The sequence below is a fragment of the Engystomops pustulosus genome, chromosome 7 (assembly GCF_040894005.1).
Source record: "Engystomops pustulosus chromosome 7, aEngPut4.maternal, whole genome shotgun sequence".
In the NCBI taxonomy this organism is placed as follows: domain Eukaryota; kingdom Metazoa; phylum Chordata; class Amphibia; order Anura; family Leptodactylidae; genus Engystomops; species Engystomops pustulosus.
This window is the reverse complement of record NC_092417.1, coordinates 40783112-40807418: the sequence shown is the minus strand read 5'-3', so window position 1 is coordinate 40807418 and position 24307 is coordinate 40783112. Positions and strand designations below refer to the sequence as shown.

Here is a 24307-nt window from a genome sequence, read left to right as displayed (position 1 = left end):
AGAAGTTTATTGCCCTTTTGGGGGGGAGGGGGTGAGTATAAACATCTACCATCAGGTTATCTTATGGTAGATGTCCTTTAAAATGCAGATCACAGCCTCAAATCCAAAACTAAGAGTAGTGTCTAAGCACTCTAGTCACATCCAAGGGATATGACTTCATATGAGTGTGTGGTCACACGTGGCGTTTGTGATGCGTTTTTAAACGCATTGCAAAAAGGCATGTGTTTTACAATTTACCATGTGTTTGGTGAGTTTGAGAGCGTTTCTCTTCATTGTTGAAAGTGTAAGCATCTGTGTTAAGATTTTCCCAGCTGCTTACACTTCCAGCAATGAAGACAAAAACGCTTTCCAACCAAGCAAACATTTTACCAGCATGGTAAAATGTAAGACACCTGCGTTTCTGAAATGCGTTTAAAAATGCATCTCAAACGTTGCATGTGACCGCACCCTTAGAGGTAACCAATAAATTTAAATAAAATGTGAATGCAAAAATTCATAAACATATAACAAACAAAACAGCCCAAATTTCCAATGCCCAACAGGTTTATGTGCAAAATTTTAAAATTTAAGGCATGTGGAATAATTACAATTTACATCTTAAAACTGGGTCCATGAAAAAATCCAACTGGACCAGGTGAAGATTTATGCCTAAAAAGTTGCAAAGATAGAGAAAAATTAAGATCCGTTGGTGAAAAGTCGTACAAAAAATATGGAAAATACAAATATACAAGGTGCAGACAAAAGTGTACATTAAAAACGACAGCAAAAGTCTCAAAAAAGTAAAAAGTCCCAGAAAAAAAGAACAGGTTGAAATAAAGATACTTTTGTGTTTTTACCGATATATTTTGAAATATTGAACTTTTTTGCTCAGTTGCTCATTTTCTACATGTATTCTTCAATGCGGACACCAGACATGATGTAGAGGTCATTCCCTTGCATGGAAAATTCTACACATGCACATTTGCAAATGTTTTCCGTCATGCAGAGAATATCCAGTGTTGGCTGAAGCTATAACCGTCCCTAAAACAGTGGTGAAATAACTAGCTGCACTGTATACAAGTACAGACAGGTGATCTGTGTTCTTCATGATATAATATCTAATAAACCAGACCATTACCTATTACATTTGTAGGATTTATAGGTCATTTGTCCTCTGGGAGCAGAAACTAAAGCAGATAACAGTTTACTACACAGTAAAATGAGCAGATCTGTCTGCAGATTCCTCACAATGACACCCACAGGTAGTGAGGATAGTTCATCTATGTGGGAGGGGTGACTCTACCTTTACATATACTAACACTAGGTGGAGAATAGCATATGAGTGACAGCATCTGTACAGGACAGGTCGACGAGAGCTCATCGAGAAGGACAGCTTCTGTTCCACCAGGTAAGCAACAATGTTTACTTTGCGACATCACTGCATAGTAACTTTTTCGGAACTGTCTGTGACAAGAACATGCTGTGACAAGTGCTAAAAGTTGTTGCATGGTAACTTTCATCTAAAAGTTTTTGATATTGTATAAGTAACTAAATAAGCTGTTGCATAGAGAGAGAGATCATTACAGGTGGTCCCCTACTTAAGAACACCCGACTTACAGATGACCCCTAGTTACAAACGAATCTCTGTATATTGGTAATTTACTGTAATTTAGCCCTAAGCTACAATAAACATCTATAACATCCAAGGTGTCTGCAATGAAGCTTTATTGGTAATCCTGGTTCTTATGACAATCCAACATTTTTAAAATCCAATTGTCACAGAGACAAAAAAAAAATAAAAAATTGGCTGGGGTTACAATTATAAAATATACAGTTCCAACTTACCTAAAAATTCAACTTAAGAACAAACCTAAAGAACCTATCTTGTACATTGCCCGGGGACTGCCTGTATTTAGTTGTTTAGACTTTTTAACTTTTATTGTGATTTGGTACGGAAAAGTAAAATTATATAAATTAAAGAATTTACTAGACTAAATAATTGTACCTTTTTTTTAATTCCTGGGATCTCTCACAAGGTTTTTGTTTGTTAGTCGTTGTTGTGTGGTCCAGTTTGTAGCATTGATGTTTACGTGTGTGCATTCTCCTACTTCTTCGTTTTCCAAGCTTGTATACTATGGGGCACATGAATCAAATGTCTGTTTTTTCCATCTGTTTTTTGAGACTTTTCTTTATTGATACATGTGGCGTATGTCTGTAGTGAATTTGCGACTTTTTGAAAAAAAAAATTCCAAAAAGTCTCCAAAAGTCGCAAACAGTTCCCCAACTAATCTCTATGTCTGGTCAGGGGCAGCCTTAGATTTGCGCAAAAATTTGCAATTATTTTGCAACTTTTCTAGAAAACTGGATTATGGGGAACTTTGAAGGGACACTATTTTAGGCACAAAATAAAGTCACAAATGAGCACAAGCACCATGAAAAGTCTCAGAAATTAAAGAAAAAGGCAAGGCAAAAGATTGATACATGTACAGGTGGTCCCGTAATTAAGGACATCCGACTTACAGACAACCCCTAGTTAAAGTTCTCTGGATGTCATTAACTTAGTCCCAGGCTGCAATGATCATCTGTAATGTGTCTGTTATAAAGTTTTATTGATAGTTTTTGGTCCCATTACAGTAAAAAATTTCGAAACTCCAACTGTCACTCGGGCACTAAAAATTTTTGTCTGGAGTTACAATTAAAAAATATACAGTTTCGAAAATTCAACTTAAGAACAAACCTTTGGAACCCATCCTGTACGTAACCCGAGGACTGCCTGTATAAGATACTATGATGATACTCGGAGATGAATGTCAACTTGTATGGGAATGTCTGGAGCCTTTCTTAGACAGCAACTTCTCAGAGTTGCAGGATTTAATAAAAAAAAGTATCTTCCTAATACGCATGTAAAAATAGACTTGTCCCATAAAGTGGTCAGGTATTCTATTATATACTGAGGGGCACTAGATATAGCAAGTGAAACCTTTCAAATATTGTGCCAGTGAGTTTCTATTACATGACGTTCTACAAGAAAGTTGAAGTTGATTCAAAGTTGACATAGTATAAAAAAGTTACTCTAGTAATATATCAGCCCAAATCTACTAATGTCATTTAAATACTCTTTTTTTTGTGCGGCACATTGTTATGTCATTCTGATCAATCTTTGACCTCAATTAGGAGAAGACGGACTTATTAATACATTCATCCATAAAAAAAGTCATGTATATATAAGGGAAAGAATGACATTTTATTGGAAAGCAAAGCACCACATGGGTGATACATGTGTAGTATATTTGTAGTAATGGAATTCAGCCGCTGAATCTTTTGGACGATAATTGAAATAGTTTTTTTATGGAAAGATTTCTGGGATTCTCCTATGCAGATATAGGTGTAAATGAGCTGTGACATCATCTATTGTCAGTAGTGATGTAGTGATGGGTCAGTGTTATCTATATAGAGGTCATTGTCCAGGGAGGGGGAGGAGATAAGCTGTGACATCATCTATTGTCAGTAGTGATGTAGTGATGGGTCAGTGTTATCTATATAGAGGTCATTGTACAGGGAGGAGGAGGAGATAAGCTGTGACATCATCTATTGTCAGTAGTGATGTAATGATGGTCAGTGTTATCTATATAGAGGTCATTGAACAGGGAGGGGTGGAGATAAGCTGTGACATTATCTATTGTCAGTAGTGATGTAATGATGGGTCATTGTTATCTTTATAGAGGTCATTGTACAGGGAGGGGGAGGAGATAAGCTGTGACATCATATATTGTCAGTAGTGATGTAATGAAGGGTCAGTGTTATCTATGTAGAGGTCATTGTACAGGGAGGGGCGGAGATAAGCTGTGACATCATCTATTGTCAGTAGTGATGTAATGATGGTCAGTGTTATCTATATAGAGGTCATTGAACAGGGAAGGGTGGAGAGAAGCTTTGACATCATCTATTGTCAGTAGTGATGTAATGATGGGTCAGTGTTATCTATATAGAGATCATTGTACAGGGAGGAGGAGGAGATAAGCTGCGAAATCATCTATTGTCAGTAGTGATGTAATGATGGGTCAGTGTTTTCTATATAGAGGTCATTGTACAGGGAGGGGGAGGAGATAAGCTGTGACATCATCTATTGTCAGTAGTGATGTAATGATGGGTCAGTGTTATCTATATAGAGGTCATTGTACAGGGAGGCGGAGGAGATAAGCTGTGACATCATCTATTGTAAGTAGTGATGTAATGAAGGGTCAGTGTTATCTATATAGAGATCATTGTACAGGGAGGGGGAGGAGATAAGCTGTGACATCATCAATTGTCAGTAGTGATGTAATGATGGGTCAGTGTTATCTATATAGAGGTCATTGTACAGGGAGTGGCGGAGATAAGCTGTGACCTCATCTACTATCAGTAGTGATTTAATGATGGGTCAGTGTTATCTATATAGAGGTCATTGTACAGGGAGGGGGAGGAGATAAGCTGTGACATCATTTATTGTCAGTAGTGATGTAATGATGGGTCAGTGTTATCTATATAGAGGACACTGTACAAGGAGGGGGAGGAGATAAGCTGTAACATCATCTATTGTCAGTAGTGATGTAATGATGGGTCAGTGTTATCTATATAGAGGTCATTGTACAGGGAGTGGCGGAGATAAGCTGTGACCTCATCTACTATCAGTAGTGATTTAATGATGGGTCAGTGTTATCTATATAGAGGTCATTGTACAGGGAGGGGGAGGAGATAAGCTGTGACATCATTTATTGTCAGTAGTGATGTAATGATGGGTCAGTGTTATCTATATAGAGGTCATTGTACAGGGAGGGGGAGGAGATAAGCTGTGACATCATTTATTGTCAGTAGTGATGTAATGATGATGCATACAATTCAAGAAATATCCTGTATTACTATTCTAATTCTGTATTTGACGTAAATGTCTGCTACACATGAAACGCCTACAGAATTATTGAGTGTCCTTTAATTATTAAGCAATAAAATTAAAAAGGGAGCTGAAGGTGCAATTTAGACTTTATTATTAATATGGTAAACATTTGGAATTATACAAGATCTATGGAAAGCTATATAAAGCGTAAATATGTGTTTGTTTGATATTTAGTGCCAGCCTCTGTCCCTAAGGTAGGGCTGAGGATGCATTGATCATTTTGTTTCATCTCTTTGCCTGTCAATCATGTACTGCATCGTCTTCCCGCTTTTGACACATATTTGTTGACCATTCTTCTTTGTTTGTATTTCTTGTCTTTCTCGCTGTGATTGCACTTTGGGGAACTTTGTCACCTGCTGCTTAGGGTATGCTGGGTAATTACATAGAGACAGCTGAAAAGGGAATTCCAGTCCATCCAGTCCATTGCCTTACACCTCTTTTTAGCATCTCTAACTGTCTCTGACAATCTCTATCTGTTTTTGACTCTGGTTTTCAATGACTTTCTCTATCTCTGACTGTCTCTGACTGTCTCTGACTGTCCCTGTCTCTGACTGCCTCTGTCTGTCTCCAACTCTGACTATCTCTGTCTCCAGTTTTCTCTGTCTAGCTCTATCTCTGATTTTCTGACTGTGACTGTCTGTGAGTGTCTCTGTACTTGTCTGTGTCTTTCTCTGTTTTTGCCTGTCTCTAGCTGTCTTTGTTTGTGACTGTCACTTTGTCTATGGGGATATTTATCAAAAGTGTCTGAGAGCAGAACTGTTCTAGGTGCCCATGGCAACCAATCAGAGCTCAAGATTCATTTTCCCACAGCTGTTTATAAAATTACAGGTGATCTTTGATTGGTTTCCATGGGCAACTGGAACAGTTTTAGCTCATACATTTCTGATAAATCTCTCTTATCTCTGTTTTCTATCCATCTTACCTAACCCATGAGCTGTCTTTTACTCGTTGCCTATAGTAACAAATCAAAGTTTGAAGCTCATACTAATGACCTGTGTAAAAACAGCAACCAATCACGTCTCAGCTTCTAACTGCCTCAGCAGCAGCAGACAATGGCTGCTGTATATGGTGGTTAATAAGGGTATTTTGGAAAGCATGGGGCTCAAAAACTAGCCTGTAACGTTCCCTGAGTCACAGGGAACGTGACAGTGCAGATTCCTTTAGCGGACATACACACACACATACACACACACATACACTTAGCTTTATATATTAGATATATATATAAAGGGGGGACAATTTATATAGATACACCTTAATAAAATGAGAATGGTTGGTGATATCAACTTTCTGTTTGTGGCACATTAGTATATGGGAGGGGGGAAACTTTTCAAGATGGGTGTTGACCATAACAGCCATTTTGAAGTCGGACGTTTTTTATTTATTTTTTTCCAATGGGAAGAAGGTCATGTAACATATCAAACTTATTGAGAATTTCACAACGAAAACAATGGCGTGCTTGGTTTTAACTTTTTTCTTTCATGAATTATTTACAAGTTTATGACCACTTATAAAATATGTTGCCCATTGTGTTGGATTATCAATGCATCCCTCTTCTTCCACTATTGACACACTGATTGCAACACTGCAGAAGAAATGCTAGCACAGGTTTCCAGTATCAGTTTCAGATGCTGCACATCTTGTATCTTCACAGCATAGACAACTTCCTTCAGATGACACCAAAGATTAAACTCCAAAGGGAGTCAGATCAGGAGACCTTGGTGGCCATCCAACTGGCCCATGACAACCGATCCACTTTCCATGGTTTGTGTTGGAATGCTCGGACCTGAAAACCTGCACTTAAAGGAATTGTCTGAGTTTATTAAAAAATGTAGAGATGGCCTGGTGGAGCGGGGGGAGGAAGGCTATAAAAAAAATTGTACTTACCTCCTCTGGAGCCCACCGTGTACCGTGCAGCTGTTTATCTGTGCCCCTTCTTGTTTACACGGGGAGGCGTGATCTGCTCTGAAAATTTCCGCCCCCTTGCATGCACACCCGTCCCTCATTCACAAGCCACACTGAAACTAATTCGGTATCAGGCGTTAGGACATAGGACAGGTGGGTGTGCCAGGTGGGCAGAAAGTGTGGAGCGGAGTGTGTCTGCATCTGTAAACAAACTGGGGCCTGGCACCGACGAAAGGGGGCACCGGAGAAGGTAAGTACAAGCCTACAAGTTTTTTAACGGCTCTCCCCTAGACCACCTCTAGATTTTTTAATAAACTTTTTAATGTAATTGATGTAAAGGGGATTAGATTATTAGAAAATGCTTGCTTCATTGGGTATGACACTCCTAAATCATTCTTCTTGATCATTGATCAAAGCAGAAGAAAAAGATCACCATGATGAGTTCCTTACATTTAAATCTCTGCCCAGAATTGTAGCTGAACGGTTCACTTTTTCTGCCCAGCAATGACATTTTGCTGAAGATGTCCGTGAAAAGACGAATAAGTTATTGGGCATATACAAAGCAACCCCTCTTTATGGTCGAATAATCTGTTTAAAAAACACTGTCTGTCTCCAACTGTCTCTATCTCCGATTTTCTCTGTCTGCCTCTGTCTCTGACTGTGTCTCTGAGTGTCTCAGTACTTGTCTGTGACTTTCTCTGTCTTTGACTGTCTTTGCCTGTGAATGTCACTTTGTCTATGGGGATATTTATCAGAAGTGTCTGAGAGTAGAACTCCAATATTCACAGTCACAACTTCTCCTCCTCCCTGTACAATGACATGTATATGGATTACACTGACCCATTATTACATCACTACTGACAATAGATGATGTCACCGCTTATCTCCTCCCTCTCCCTGTACAATGATCTCTATATATAGATAAGACTGACCCATTATAACATCACTACTGACAATAGATGATGTCACAGCTTATCCCCTCCCCCTCCCTGTTCAATGACCTCTATATAGATAACACTGACCCATCATTACATCACTACTGACAATAGATGATGTCACAGCTTATCTCCTCCCCCTCCCTGTACAATGACCTCTATATAGATAACACTGACCCATCATTACATCACTACTGAGAATAGATGATGTCACAGCTTATCTCCTCCCCCTCCCGGTACAATGACCTCTATAAAGATAACACTGACCTATCATTACATCACTACTGACAATATATGATGTCACAGCTTATCTCCTCCCCCTCCCTGTACAATGACCTCTATAAAGATAACACTGACCCATCATTACATTACTACTGACAATAGATGATGTCACAGCTTATCTCCTCCCCTCCCTGTACAATGACCTCTATATAGATAACACTGACCCATCATTACATTACTACTGACAATATATGATGTCACAGCTTATCTCCTCCCCCTCCCTGTACAATGACCTCTATAAAGATAACACTGACCCATCATTACATTACTACTGACAATAGATGATGTCACAGCTTATCTCCTCCCCCTCCCTGTACAATGACCTCTATATAGATAACACTGACCCATCATTACATTACTACTGACAATATATGATGTCACAGCTTTTCTCCTCCCCCTCCCTGTACAATGACCTCTATATAGATAACACTGACCCATCATTACATCACTACTGACAATAGATAATGTCACAGCTTATCTCCTACCCCTCCCTGTACAATGACCTCTATAAAGATAACACTGACCCATCATTACATTACTACTGACAATAGATGAAATCACAGCTTATCTCCTCCCCCTCCGTGTACAATGACCTCTATATAGATAACACTGACCATCATTACATCAATAGATAATGACTAAAAGCTGACGTGTATCACTATCGGTACATTCCCTTTATGTAAACATCCAGATATGTTCCCTCCCACCAATTGTTTGTATAATTATCTACATTCCTTTATAGGAACATTTAGATGGAGGGTTAATTACAGGGAAGGATAACATTGTGTTCATTATAATTTATAACAATAGTACGTTGTTAAAGATGAGACAGAAGTGATTACATTTGTATAAACTATTTGTAAATTGAGTAATAAGGAAAAACTACAATTGTGTTTCACAGGATTTCGTGGAACAATGGGGCACATTTACTTACAAAGTCACTAGTGCTCACTAAAGTAATGCAGCGTGCAGCGATTCACTAAGATCGTGCGCCAGAAATCATGAATCTGTCGCTTCCGTGCACTGGTCCGACAGAGTTCACCAACTTTTTTGTGGTGCATCTTTAACATAGGGTGTGCAAAACTATTTACAAGTCAAATACGGTGCTCGGTCAGAATCAGTCGGACCATCTGACGGCACGTCCCCTAATTTGTGCCGCATGGAAGCCACAAAAGGGTCACAAGCAACACAATCGCAGCGCACACACTTCTTCATTACCTGTGCAAACTGTTTTAGCCTACAAGAAAGTGCACGACCCTTAGTAAATGAGCCCCAATGTGTTACTCACAGGTCCAATTTTATGCCATGTACTGTCACTTTAATATTGGAGAGACAACTGTCTTTGTTTCCGGGAATATATTCACAGTCTAACTGTTGCCAAAGTTTATACTAAATCTCTTCCTCCTGTTTTGCTCCAGGCATCCTGCTGTGTCGTTTGGGCATTAAGAGCAGGTGCCAAGCTGTGTGTACAGAACTGGGCACCTGTTTCACCTGCCTCCTCTAAAAACACCATAAAACACACATGAGGTTAAAACAAAGCAGCATTTAAGAAGACGGCAGCAGCCCCTATGTGAGACCTATTTACAACCGATTTTAGAAAAGTCTAGTGAAGTGGTCCCCAACATTTTTGTATTCAGGGACTGGCTACACCCAAAAAATTTTTTCAAGGACTGGAGGCATGGTCCCTGGAACAAAAAAATTACGTGGCCATATCTAATCTCTAATCTCATATCTAAAGTGTAATATCCTGCAGTTCCCCATCTAAAATACCCTCTTTTCTGGAACCCCCATTTATGTCCCCTGCCAAGCCCCCATACGAATGACCCCTGTGCATTCCCCACAGTAATGTCTCCTGTCCAGCACCCAATAGTAATGCCCTCTGCCCAGTGTCCTTAAAAATAAAGAACTATGATTTAATTAGCCATGTCATAGTGTGTGGCAGCGTGCATAGAAGTGCCTACGGCCGTCTGCCGGGAGAACGCAGGGCGAAGAAGTTGGAGGCAAGTATACAGCTTTTCTTTTTAAGTTCTTTTGGCCGTGGCCCAGGACAGGGTGTTCCACAGCCCGGTCTTGGGCCACGGCCCAGTGGTTGTGGACCACTGGTCTAGTGTATAGCACAAGTCTCCTCTCTTCTATATTTAGGGTAATTTGTATTGGTGGGGATCCCAGCAGGTACATAATGTTTATTGGAAAAGGTCACATCTGTATAAGAATAGAGTAGTGATGGCAAAACGTTTAGCGACAGAGGGGGCATTTGTTATTAGTGTTGCAGTGTCCGGGTTTTTGGTGCACGAATTGGGCGGTAATTTACACTTGGATAGTAGATTGTGGCGCAAGATATGCATGAATGGACACACAACCGAGAATGGTCTGAACTCCCCATTCATGAAGGGGAAATGGAAACTTGGTAGACCAGCTGTTAGCAGCTCTAACTGTGCGCCAAAAAAAAGTGTCAGGAAACTAGAAGTTCAGGAAAAGTGTTGTGACTCCACAGCTGTGACAAAAAATAAAATAGTCAGGAAAACAGCTTTTTTGTGGTGCCAACAGTTCATAAATATGGCATACAAGGTGCAGCCAGGGAAAAAAATCATCCAAAAAACAAAAGTCACTTATAAATCCCAAAATGCCAACATGGATAAATGCCTCTGTTTTCTCTGCGGTCGGTGGTCCCCTTTCTTTAATTTTGGGATCCTTGTTTTAAAAATCATTTAATTGAAAAAAAAAACATTAAATGGTTTACAAAAAAATCTTTCAAAACGCATTTTGAATATACAATGGACTCATCCTCAGTTTCTAAGAGTTGATTCCGGACTTGAACTGCATTTTGGACCATTTTTTTGTAACTATGGAATTGTAAGTTCTTATCCAATCCTTTAAAACAAAGATCCCAATGGAGATGTCCTGAACCAAACAACAAGAAGGGGACCACCAACCCCAGAGAAAACGAAAGCAATTCATCTTTGTTGTCACTCTGTGACACGGAGGCAATTCATCCTTATAAGTATGGACTGCACACCGATACCGTGGAATCCCACATTGGCTGTGGACAAATCCAAGTTGTACCTGTCAACACAACTCAACAAGGTGAGAATTCACTCTGCTTATACCCATATAGTTTATACTCACCTTCTGAAATCTTCACTTGAAGCAGTTCTCTTCTTTTCTTCTAATCCTACAAAGTGCCAACATTGGAGCCTTGTTCACTACGGTTTAAAAAAAAGAATTGCATCTTGAGTAAAAATCCTCTCCCAAAGTTGTTTCTCAATGAGAAACTGATTCCTGGAGTTTTTCATGAGAAATTTAGTAGGATCAAAATCTTCACTAAAAGGATTTAATGTTTCTAGTAAATCAAGTCTGGTAGAAGAGCTTTGTAGAAATAAAAAAAAAATCCTGTTTTGCTTATGCGAATATCTCATAGCGTGTTATCCTGTCATAAATGTGTATTATTGGACAAGTAGAGATCTGTATGTCACTTCTTAAAGTCTCTCGATAAAAACATCCTCTATGAATCACCTTTTTTTTAATGATTCACCATTTTATGTTCCTGCTTTGTGTCCAAAATGACCAATAATATGTTATCTGCGTGCAGTTCACAATGATTGTCCTTGGCTTGAGAACATTACAAGCACAATACTAAGCAATATAAATATACCTTACATGGACATTACACCATCACAGCCTTATACTGAATACATAGATTGCTATGTGGTGCGTATCTACAGCTTAGATACCCAGAATGAACACCGCAGACCTCACAGAACTGCACAGCTCATCCAGTCTATAAAAACATTCTCCTATCTTTTTTATGACATACACTGGTCAAAAGTCCGTACTTTTATGACCTGAATTTACAGTCAGTTGGAAATGTTGCTTGTAGATTTGGTAGAAGAGGTCCAGATGTCACACATGGGTACAATGCAGTTTAAGTGATAACTTGGTATTTACAGCTCTCAATAAGTCTGACATACATGTTTTTCTGGTGGTTTCATGAGATATAGATGCACACAAACTAACCGATTCTCGGCCATGAAAAAACGGATTTAACGTTGACTGATATGCATCTATTTGAGATTCGTTTTCACAGATCCTCATACACTATAGTCTAGTCTTCTGGCTCCTGCAATAGTCAGTTAGTGGGCGGCTTTTACTAAGACTTTGCCACTAGTTATTTGGATTATTGTTTGTATTATAAAAAGTTATACAACTTTCTAATCTTCTTTCTGTATCGATTTGTTATGGTTTCCTAGATCTCTGCTTGCTGTCATTCTATAGAAAACTTCTATGTTTACTTCCAGTGGAGATATCTGTGATATAACGAGCTGTGCACCTGTGTGACCATGGTCAGATTTCCGTCCACTGGAAGTAAACATAGAAGTTTTCTATAGAATGACAGCAAGCAGAGATCTAGGAAACCATAACAAATCGATATATGAAATCGATGTGTGAAATATATTTACACAACTTATGAAACTGCAATACAAAAATGAATATATGATACACGGGATTCCGGAGAAATACTGTAATGGCTTTTAATATCTCATCAGATCCGATCAGGATTCTGTCTAGCTACGTGGGATTCCTAAATCAAGCTTTTGGCTTTGATTAATATTTCGGTAGGATGTTTGTATTCAGTATAGATTGTTTTCTTTGGAGCTAATGTAATACTCTTATGTTTGTTGAGCCCTTTGTATCAATATAACTAAGAATTTCCATGATTCATTTTCTTTTCATCTTCCTTGCATCTTCCTCTGACCTATAAGATTATCAAGTATAATTAGGATTTCTGGGATCCTCCCTACTGTTAATGGGATAGCACTATATCTACAATTATGAATGTCTCATTAAACGTATAAAAATGTCTACAGATGTGCAATGCTTTAATTATTTCAGTTATCTGCTTTACATAGTGTGGGAAACTACAACAATGTTACTTACACATAGGGGCTTATTTACTTGGGGTCGAGGATCGCATTTTCTTCGGACTGTTCACCGATTTCGGGATCTGACAGGTATTTAACAAGGGTTTGCGCTGGGATTGTGTCACATGTGATCGGATTGTGCCGCAGCTGCGTTGACTTTCATGCGACAGATATGGGGGGGGGGGGGTTGTAGCCGTCGGACTGAGCACGACTGATACAGACTGAGCGCGGGATTTAAGATTCAAATTGTGTTGCAAGGCAATGCACTTACATGCACCGGAAAGAAGAAGATGAACTCCAGTGGACCTGAGTGGGGAAGAGACACATGCAGGATATCGGGCGCACGATCTTAGTGAATCGCGGCAGAGTGAATTATTGGTGGACAATGCAGTTTTGGTGAACTCCAAGGAACGGGTAAGTAAATCTCCCCCATAGTCTATCATTAATAGGTATTTTTTATCTAATTTCAGTTTTAGTGTCTAATATGCTTGGTTATTAGGTTATCAGGTGGGTGCTATTTGGCTGCTGATCGTCCACCTATCGATAGGAAACCCACCTAACATACCAGGTGCTGAAGCTAATGAAACAGTGTAGACTAGAGAAAAATTTGTGGAGTTCCACCTACTAAATAAATGACAATAATTTGATGTATAAGTTGAAGTGTGTGTGTGGAAAGGTTTTCTTCAATGATATTTTGATGCAGTATAGTTACATTTAAAGGAAATCTACCATCAAAATCCATCATGATAAACCAGGGACACTTACTCATAGATCCAGGCACCAGCACTGTGGTCGTCTGCTTATATTTGTTATCCATGGCCTCCTTTCTTTTAGAATCAACTTTTACAACTATGCTAATGAGCTTGAGGGGCTAAGTTAGGCTGTCTGTGATCTGGCTTTACAGGCTGCTACACTGTCTCCTCTGCTCTCACAGCACTTCCTTCAAAAGGAGATCTACCAGCAAAACGAAGCATGATAAACCAGGGACACTTACTCATAGATCCAGACACTGTGACTGTTATAATCTTCCTATATTTGTTATTCATTGTCTCCTTCCTTCAAAAATCAACTTTTACAAAAATCTGGCAGATGAGCCAGAAGGGCTCTGGAGTGCATTACCATGTGCCCTGTCTTCACAGTCTGTTACACTGTGCAGGAGAACTTACCCCTTCTATTGCAGCAGGTAGAATGGGGGGGTGATGTGCTCCTGCACAGTATAACAGCCTGGTAACTCCTCCATAGTACTTATGGCTCATTAGTATAATGTTAAAGTTGATTTTAGAAGAAATAATGCCATGGATAACAAATATAAGAAGAGTCCCACAATCACAGTGCCTGGACCTATGAGTAAGTGTCCCTGGTTTATCCTGCTGGATTTTGATGGTAGATTTCCTTTAAATGCAGCTATACCATGATTTATGTAAACTATAATTATATAATTTCATTATTCACTTAGTTCTTCTGTTTTTCATTTAGCCAAATCCATAAAAATGTTTTATGCTTTTTCTATAGATCCTCTACAAATACTCGACTTTAAATAAAATCCATTTTTTGAATTGCTTTTTCATTTCGGAGTATCTACCTATCAGGGTTAGAAAAAAGTACACACCCCCTTTCCTTCACCCAATCGACATACCCAGAAAAAACACTCCCACTGTGACCTCTGGTGAAGCTCTCTGGAGGCTTTAATATAGACCCAGACTGCAATTATCAGCTGTAAAGTGTCTGTAACAAAGATTTATTGATAATCCTTGTTTTCATTACAGCAAAAAAATTTGAAACTCCAATTGTCACCGGGGCAAAAATATTTTTGTCTGGAACTACAATTATAAAATGTACAGTTTCGACTTACATACAAATTCAACTTAAGAACAAACCTACATAACCTATCTTGTATGTAACCCGGAGGCTGCCTGTATATCTTCAAATCCAAAAAGCTTATCTTGTTCCTATTAACTTCTGACGTAAAAGCTAAGTTGCCAGAATTTTGGTTTAAGTATTCCGTAAATTCTGTAAAGTTTTTGTGAGACCCTGACCACATGATTATGCAGTCATTAATATATTGATATATATATATATATATATATATATATATATATATATATATATATATATGTATATGCTCTCTCTAGGTATTATCTATGTATAATATATTTTTAGATTTTCAGAGAATTCCATATATAAATTAGCAAAGCTGGGTGCACATTGGTTTACAGCGGAGACAAATATCTATAAAGATTTAATACAATATAAAAAAGATGATATAAAAACACAGATGTTGCTATAATTTTACATGGAAACTTCATTTTGCAAGTTGCTTCATTCATTTTTTTCTTATCATTTTGACATCCAGGGATTGCACTATAGTGGAATATTGGGCATCAGAGTGAAATGAGAAGAGTGACCCAGAAAATATTTCTACTTATCGTCATCTCCGGCCTCTTTGCCTTTTTCTTACATAATCAATGGAGTAAACATCACTTTGCACTCAGTAAGTGTTTCTAGAGGTAAAATAGCTAAACCAATAAGTGGCTACATATCATAGTGAAAGTTGAACTTCGGATACTTTGGCAAAAGAACAATTCTAATAACTATTGGCACCTAGCAAAGTGTAGCTACTACTGCGACTACTGCTTAAAAATATTTTAGGTTTGTATTAAGCCTTTAAAGTGAACCTGTAACCAGGAATGTTATTTTAGGTTCTTATAGCCTATGATTTGCCTATGATATGCTGATTTAAAAAATGTCTTTGTCAGCATTTTGAATCATTTCAGTAATTTATAAAAGTTTATTTTACATTACCTGGCTTCATGCCAGCAGCGTGTGTTGAGTCATGAGGAGAGGGCAGCTGCAGTCTGTGTGTGCCTGCTTCTCCCCATACATTCTTCCTCTCCTCCACACCATCCCCCTCCCTCTGCTGCTCAATGGACATGACATGAAGTGGGAAGTGGTGAGGGAGCTGCATGAGTGTGGAGACTGACACAGGCTATAGCTGCCCCTCCCCTCACGACTCACCACATGCTTACCCATATCTATTATGGAGTATATGCAGTAATACATAAACGAAAAAGAGAAAAAAAGCACACGTGTTGGCAAAACAAGTACTTTTTTATTAATTCACAAAAAAGGTAAATAAAAACATTTAAAAACCCCTTATAAAGGGGATAAGAACAAAATGGTCTTCCCACAATTTAGTAATACTAGATATGCACGAAATATGAAGAATATCAATATAATGAATGATGGAGCTACATATAATTTCTGTAATTATAATGCACAATAAAGCAAAAATATTTATATATATAAATGTATCCACTGTCAAATAGCATGGAATAGCTATGTCCCGATGTAGTGTAATATCATATAAAGTGCAAAGTGCAATGATGTAGCCACCAAGTAAAAAAAAAAAAAAAAGTATAAATAAATATTAATAATTCATCATATTAGCAAAAAGTCCAGGTAGAAGGGGAGAGACCAAGAATGCCCCATGCGTATCGGCCGCCCTGAGGAAGCCCTCTTGTGAATTAATAAAAATGTACGGTACTTGTTTGCCAACACGTCTGCTTTTTTTCTCTTTTCCGTTTATGTACATTTGCTACGGATGTACACAATTGCTTAATTTCACCCCTCCTTTTTGAAAGGTATTTGCAGTGATCTGACATCAATAATGCAAAATAGTATGCCCATGAAGCTACGCTCACTAGGCGATGACTAGCAGCCAGATTCCATCTGTAATATCCGGGATCAACTTCTTGTTTGTGTACACAGCGATTTTGGGTGTGACACAAGTTAAAACTCCAAATCTGATGAATTGGTTTGTATTCATTATATGATAGGTGCTGCAACCATCGAGTCACAAGGTTACTCCATGCACTTTCATGAACTGCAATGAGAGCTGTCATAGCCAGAAACCCCAGTCATGGTTGAGAATTACAGCCAATGAAGTCACTTTGTAGCTAGAATCTACTGCATGGACATATCGGGGAAGATTTATTATTACTTTCTTAGCTAGCTTTCTGGTGAAGAAGGCATGAAATTTTCTCCATCCCAGCCTGTTGCGCGGATTTTTCACCCTTCACCCCACATGCCACTTTGGGCATGTCGGGATGGGGATCGGGGCAGGCGATCACCAAATCTCCTCCAGACACCTGAATCTACTAAGAGGCCAGAGCATTGATAGAAACAGGTGCTGAAGTGCTGGCAGGGAGAATTTTAGGACTATCCTCATTAATTCCCCCCATTAGGTCTTCCGGGATAAGTAACCCTCCCTGTTGTCATTTTATACATTATTTATGAGATTTTCCAGAATTCTGGAAAAAACCCTTAGAGGGAGGTAGAGGGACCCCTATTCCCGGGCTGCTCTGGCATTGTGCCTGGCCGAAAGTTCTGGTGGCCCACGGAACCCACTTCAGCCAATAAGCTGCCTTCTTGAACCACTGTCATTTCTTCTGTTGTCCCACGGCCCGAGGCACGCCATTGGTCACAGTATCAAAAATATGTAGTATCTCTTGTGTTTATGAGAAAAATGTGTAAGAAAAGCTGAACATGTAGCACCATAGTGACGCGAGAACGAGGAGAACGGAGAACTTTAAAGTGACCCTTCCATCTATGTGAAAACTTGACCAGACTGTCCATATAAAGGGTACAATACCCTTCATTGTACCCTTCCTACTATGGTCATCCCCCAAGTATTTTAGATGCTACCTCATTAGCACACAAGGGGGCAAGGGGACATGACTTCCTAAGCATACGATGAGACTGTCTGAGACTGTGGCAGAGGAACAAAAGACTTGTTCTGAAAAGGGAGACATCTCGTATGTAACTATACATTGGACACTTGTAGTCCAATTTTTCTTTTCTGAAAACAAGTTTTCTAAACCAGTCAACTGATAAATATGAATAGTAAGTAAAAATAGGTAATTTTATACAACTTTTATATACTAGATACCCACCATATCACTGTTTTATCATAGAAAAGAATGGCTTTGACCCTGGAAACTTTCCTTAACATCAAATATAGGTAAAGCACTTTGATGGTTTGACTGGTTTTAATAATTTCAAGATCACTTTAGAACAACCCTATCTCTCCTGCATATTGTTGCCTGAAGCATCTGTGCAACATGCGGGCACACTCACTTGAAATACTCAGTAGGTGACAACCTGCCCCTCATACCACTATTCTTAGTTTGGCAGCCCTTTTGGCCCTCACAGGTTATCGTTAATTTCAAATGTTGTTCATCTTTTAAAGAGGACCTTTGACCACCTCACCTTTGTGCAAATTAACATACCATAATGTAGGGACTTCTTCACAGATTCACCTTCTAGCCCACACGGTTGCTGAGATATTAGTCCCAGTGTATGAGCATTACAATCCTCTCCACTGTCAGAGAAGAGGTCTTGGAGCAGAAGGTTTGTGTTATAACACATCTGAGAAGATTATCATAACACAAATCCCTTCCTATGCTCCAGCTCCTCCTCTCTGACAGTGGAGAGGATTACAATGATCAGATACTGGGACTGATATATTAACAACTGTGGGAGCTAGAAAGGAAATTCAAAATACCCCTGAATCAGTGAAGCAGCCCCTATAGTATGTTAATATCCACATGTGAGAAGTGGTGAAAGGTCATCTTTAAAGCATGAGGGGATGTGGTGTGGTTAAATATTTTCCCAGTGGGTCACATCTTAAAAAGTGTAGGCACCTTCATCCAGCATAGCTACAGCATTATTCTGCTAGAAAACAGTATCCCATCTGGTTTGAGCTAAGTTGGCTGTTAACTACACCCATACACCAAATATCACTAAGTCTACCATCACATGAATGTGTCCAAAGTAAGACAGGAAAAATGGATGTTAAGATCCACTTTTTAGGGCTGATTTACTTCAAACTGCACCCATCTTTCACTGATCCTAAACAAAGGTCTACGAGTGACCAATGAAATATACTGGAATGGAATTTTATAGCAGTAATTTCTTTATTATTATTACCAGCAGGCTAGAAGAAGTTGTAACTAGTGATGAGCGGCCCTGCTAAAATTCTGCACCCCTTTCAATTCGGCACTAACATGCTGATGTCTCTGCACATCTCCATTTTTGGGAGGGTGAACTCTTGGTGACTTTGCCAGCTATAATTAAAGAGTCCATGCAGGGACCGATTGTGGGCATTGAGTCGAACCTTCTAATGAAGTTCTGGGTTGGGACCAGGGGACCCGAACCCTGCAAAGTTCGGCACAAAACTTAACTTCAGGTTTATTTATGTTTATGAGAATTAGGATTAGGCATGTTGAAATTCAAGTCTAGAAGAAGATTCCATAGATTTTTCAGCTGATTGAGTTTAGAGAGATTTAGCTGTAAGGATCAAGCAATAACAATAGGTCATAGTCAAGGGTTATCAGTTCCACCTCCCTGCACGCTGACCTCACATTTCATAGAGCACAAACTAACTCTCTAAATACTATTACAAACAGCTAGAATCATGTACAGAGGAATAATATAAAATGTACAGTTAGAAAATAAAAGTATAATAAAAAAGTGTTTCATGTGGTTTTAATTAAAAATGTAATTTTAGGCTCCCTACCTAGTGATGATTTGAAATCTATGGCAATCTTTTCTTGGCTACGCTGGGATAGTGAACATGAACTAGGTGAGATGTGTGCGTTTCTTAAATACTGTCAATAAGAATGGTTGTTAGAAGACAAATTCACCTTGTGATGCGTTTCCTTGTCATTGCTTCAAATTGATCTAAAAGGAAAAAAATTATTTTCAACAATCTTTAATAAAATATATTGTTTAATTGTATATAACTAGGTGTTGGGGGTGGCCAGGGAGGATAGGTCCCCCCACCAGCCTCGGGAAACTGCTCTGCCATGCGTCGATTTGAAATTTTGAAAAAAGACATATCTCCTACCCCCGTCGCTTTCCCCCCTCAGGACGTCATACATGTTTGCCTGCCCCTGGCACCTCTTCTTGCAACACCAAGCATAGTGAGGCGCATGCGCAGATGGATGCAGAGACCTGGTGGGTGCATGTCCGTCTGCAGATGTTGACCGTGAGAATAGCCAGGGGCGGACAGACATGTATGACGCATGATGGATCGGTTTCACGAGGGTGGGGGGAAAACTTCTCTTCACTGACCCTTCCCATAGGACTAGGGACACAAATCTGCATACGGAGAGGTAAACTTTGATCTAACTTATCCTATTTTTGGAAAAAGCCAGTTTTACTCTAAAAACTCTTTGGCAATGTTTACACTTTTCTCTATGTGGACCCAGGGGAGCCAGAAAAAGGATCTTGATGACAGGTTCCCTTTAATCTATCTCCGCTACGAGCAAAATTTATTAGTTCATTTTCATATTTACGGGTTTGTCTTGCTTTCGGAAATTCTTTACGTATGCTTAAAATAGTTGGTCAATGTGTGATTGTCAGGGGCCCGACACCCTGTACACCTAATAATCCTCACCTTAAAGCTGTTGTGACAGTGTTTTGAGTGTCGCTTCTACAACACTGGCCAGTGCGTTGTGTACATCCATCACTTGGCCTGTGTCCAGCCTAATCCTATTCAAGTGAATGGGATTGTGCTACAATATCAAGTCAAACTGCTGAACTATGCAAGCTGGTGTGCCGTCATCTCTTCAAATCTTTGGATCCTGGACAACTCTTTTTAACATATTTCCTAAAGGAGATCTACCATCAAAATCCATCATGATAAACCTGATTCACTTACTCATATATCAAAGCACTGTGGTAATCTTCTGATAATTGTTATACATGGCCTCCTACCATAGAAATCAACTTTTAGATTATGCTAATGAGTCACAAGGGCTCTGGGGGGAGTTGCGAGACAGTGTGCAAGGAGCACTTCCTCCCTCCGACTTTGTGCTGAAGCTTACTCTATTGAAATGAGATTTCATGTGGCAACTCGAAGGGGAAGTGCTGAGGGAGAAGAGGGGGAGGTTGAGACTTCCTGTGAAGCCCGATCACAGAGGGGCATTTTCAACACCAACCCAAACACTTCTGGTTCATTATCATAATTTTAAAATTTGATTTAAGAAGGAAGGAGGCCATGAATAACAGATATAAGAAGACTACCACAAGGATCTATGAGTAAGTGTCCCTGGTTTATCATGATGGATTTTGATCGTAGATTTCCTTTAAATAGTTCTCATCCATGCCAATTCCCACCAACATTTGTTTACCCGAAAAGAGTGAGATGTCACACTTTATACCGCAAATAATTTCACTGGCAAAAATCCCAGAAGGACAATTCCTCATGTTAAGAAAATGGAATGATCAATTGGAATAACTACAGTGGGCAAATTGAGAAAAACTGGGGCGCTCTTACTTACCCGTCCCGTCGCGATCCCCGCTGTGCGTTGTCCGACGACGATTCGGATTTTCCCGTGATTCACTAAGGTGTATGTAAGTGCTGATCTCGCGACACAATTTCGTTTTTTAAATTCTGCAGTTTGTCCGAATCAGTCGGGTTGTCCGACCTCCACACCCCCGATTTGTGTTGCATGCAAGCCAGCGCCGATGCACCACAATCCGATCGCGTGCGCCAAAAACCCGGGGCAATCCAGGGCAAAACAGAAAAAAGTTGGGAAACCCGACGAAATGCGCCGTTCGGACCCTTAGTAAATGTGCCCCATTGTGTCTACAAAACCATCACTATCCATACATTAATTTGTTCCATAGGTATTTGGCACAAAACAAGCTTTGTAGTCAGGTGTGTGTGTAGTCTGTTACTATGGCGACACATGGACGAGAGGAAGTGAGGTTTCATAGTTCAGATGGCAGAAATTGCATTCGTATTATAAATTGTGAGTGCCCCTACTCCATTCTCCCCTAATATAAGCTCATGTCATCAAAGTCTTGTAAGTTTGTAACATGTATAAAGATGATGCTATTTGTGGTTAGAAAATGTATTTTTAACAAACTGTAAGTGCTTATTATTTTTCTATTCTGTTATACAGATGGCTCCCAATATTCACCCCTGGCATCTCAAGCACACAGGAAGGCTACTATAAGATCTGTCTGCGATGAGCACAACCTTACCCGCACATCCTATGTGCTGGATCGGAAAGTAGCTGCTCAGTTATATGTGGAACATAGCCATAAATTTCTATATTGCGAGGTGCCCAAGGTGGGATGCTCAAACTGGAAACGCATCATTCTATTACTGAACGACTCTCTTGGCCATACACCAGGTGACCTCAAGCATTACCAGGTACATGGCTCCAAACAACTCAAACAGTTAGGTGCATATCCTCCGGAAGTTCAGAAACAGCTTCTAGCAAATTATACGAAAGTGATGTTCACCCGAGATCCCCTGGAGAGAGTTGTATCTGCCTATCGAGACAAGTTTCTTCACGTGGATGACGTCTACTACTCTAAAACCATTGCCAACCAGATCAAAAGAACACTTGGCATTGATCCCAAACTAAACCTTACTTTTGAGCAATTTGCCCAATTTATCATTCAGGAAAACGCAAGTCATCGAGACACTCACTGGAAGCCGATGTATGAGCTTTGTGATCCGTGCAGCATCAAATATGACTTTATTGGCAAGTTTACGACTATAACGGAAGATGCCGATTATGTTTTAAAAATCATAGGGGCCCACGAAAATTTGAAATTCCCCACAATGAAACATCATTCTAACGATTCCCGTACAGGCAAAGACTTGACTATACGTTATCTGGACACGATTTCTCCTGTTCTGTTCAGGAAACTTATGAACGTTTATAGTCTTGACTTCTCCATGTTTGACTATAGTAATTATAATAGTACTTACTCTAAAGTCCCAAAAACCGAGGCCTCCTAAATAGACGTCTCTCTCTATCATTATACTATGACCACTACTACTGTTCTAATACTACTACTGCTACAAAATTTGACATACACACTGGCAAGGAGTAACTGAGATCATCGAAAAGTGACATTCAGTAATCAAAACCATCAACATTAATTTCAGTATAATATTATGTCACAATATATGCTGTATTTAACCCCTTAACGACTTGTGACATATTAGTACAACATAGGGATAAAGTACACTTGGGGGTCTGAAAAATAGTAAAAAAAAAATTTTTCAAGTTATAAAATATTTTAAAAAATAAAAGTTCCAATCCCCGCCCTAAAATGGAAACACATAAACAAAAAAGGGCCAAGTAATTACATGGTTAAAGTTAGGGGTGTAACTACAGTGGTAGCAGCCATAGCGGGCTCTTTGGGGCCCACAGTGTACGGGGGCCCCCGGGATCTGGGGTATTGGGTATAAGCTGAATGTCTGTATATAATATTGTATACATGTGTGTTTGTTGTATGTCTGTGTTTATGATGCATGGGTGTATATGGTACTGTATGTATGTGTCGATATGCTGTATGTGTGTGTATATGGTGTGTATTTGCTGTATGTCTATATACTGTATATATAAGTATGTTAATGTGTGTTTATATGAGTGTATACTATGTATATTTTTTAAGGGGGAAGAGGAGCTCATTTAAAAAATCTGCTATGCGGCCCAGCCTCTCCTAGTTACGCCCCTGGTTAAAGTCCATTTATATTGGTTACTTTTACAGCAAAAGTGAGTGGACCTATTTTTACTAAAACTTAAGAAAAGATGCACATTAAAAAATCTATTCTATTTTGTATTGATGAAAGGAATGTTGGGACCAGAATGCCTCGCACACAAATAACATTGCTATGCTGGGTCCATGAATAGGATGAATATTACATTTGTTGTCTCAAAGCAATTCAGAGAAAACGATGTTATTGTCTTATCAATGTGATATACATGAGTTAGAATCTGCTAATACTGTTATTTCACTGCTCTGGTGACATGTGGAAATCCTATTTTTTTGCCCTTGGGGGCAATAATTGTTGACTGTCACAGGGAAAACTCAATTTTTTTCCCCTTGCTGCACCTCTTGCACCTTATTTATGAAGTGTCGGATCCACAAAATTGGTGGTTTTCCGACATTCACTAGACCTGCATAATTTTGTTGCCGCTTGGGAATCCGCCACTTTTCCAGCATTGACCCGCTTTTGCATTCATTGACCCGCATAATTTTGTTGCCGCTTGGGAATCTAGCTTACCGACACGTGTATAAGCCGAGTTTTTCAGCACAAAAAATGTGCTGAAAAATGTCACTTTGGCTTATACACAAGTCTATAAAAAAATAAACTTATATACTCACCCTCCGGCGTCCCGATGCTCCATGCGGCTCCCCGATGTCCCCGATGTCGGCTCGAGACGTCTTCTTTCTTCTATCTTCTTTAACTGCCGGAATGGACACGGCCTTGTTATCTTCCGGCCGGCCGGCGCATACTATGACGTCAGCAGAGGCAGCAT

General features: G+C 39.4%; 1 protein-coding gene across 3 annotated transcripts; it reads left to right on the top strand.

The window, feature by feature from the left end:
* The first annotated feature begins 1271 nt into the window (after positions 1-1271).
* On the top strand, positions 1272-24277 carry LOC140068752 (carbohydrate sulfotransferase 9-like). 3 transcript variants are annotated; one of them, XM_072114147.1, is made up of 4 exons: positions 1272-1387; positions 15307-15444; positions 19522-19596; positions 21926-24277. In XM_072114147.1, exons 2-4 carry the CDS (start codon positions 15345-15347, stop codon positions 22774-22776), a joined length of 1026 nt encoding a protein of 341 aa, XP_071970248.1. In that variant the 5' UTR covers positions 1272-1387; positions 15307-15344; the 3' UTR covers positions 22777-24277. The 3 variants fall into 3 exon arrangements, with proteins under 3 accessions (XP_071970248.1, XP_071970249.1, XP_071970250.1); XM_072114149.1 differs by lacking the exon at positions 1272-1387 and adding an exon at positions 17927-17973 and having other exon boundaries at positions 15372-15444; XM_072114148.1 differs by lacking the exon at positions 19522-19596.
* The last annotated feature ends 30 nt before the right edge of the window (positions 24278-24307 follow it).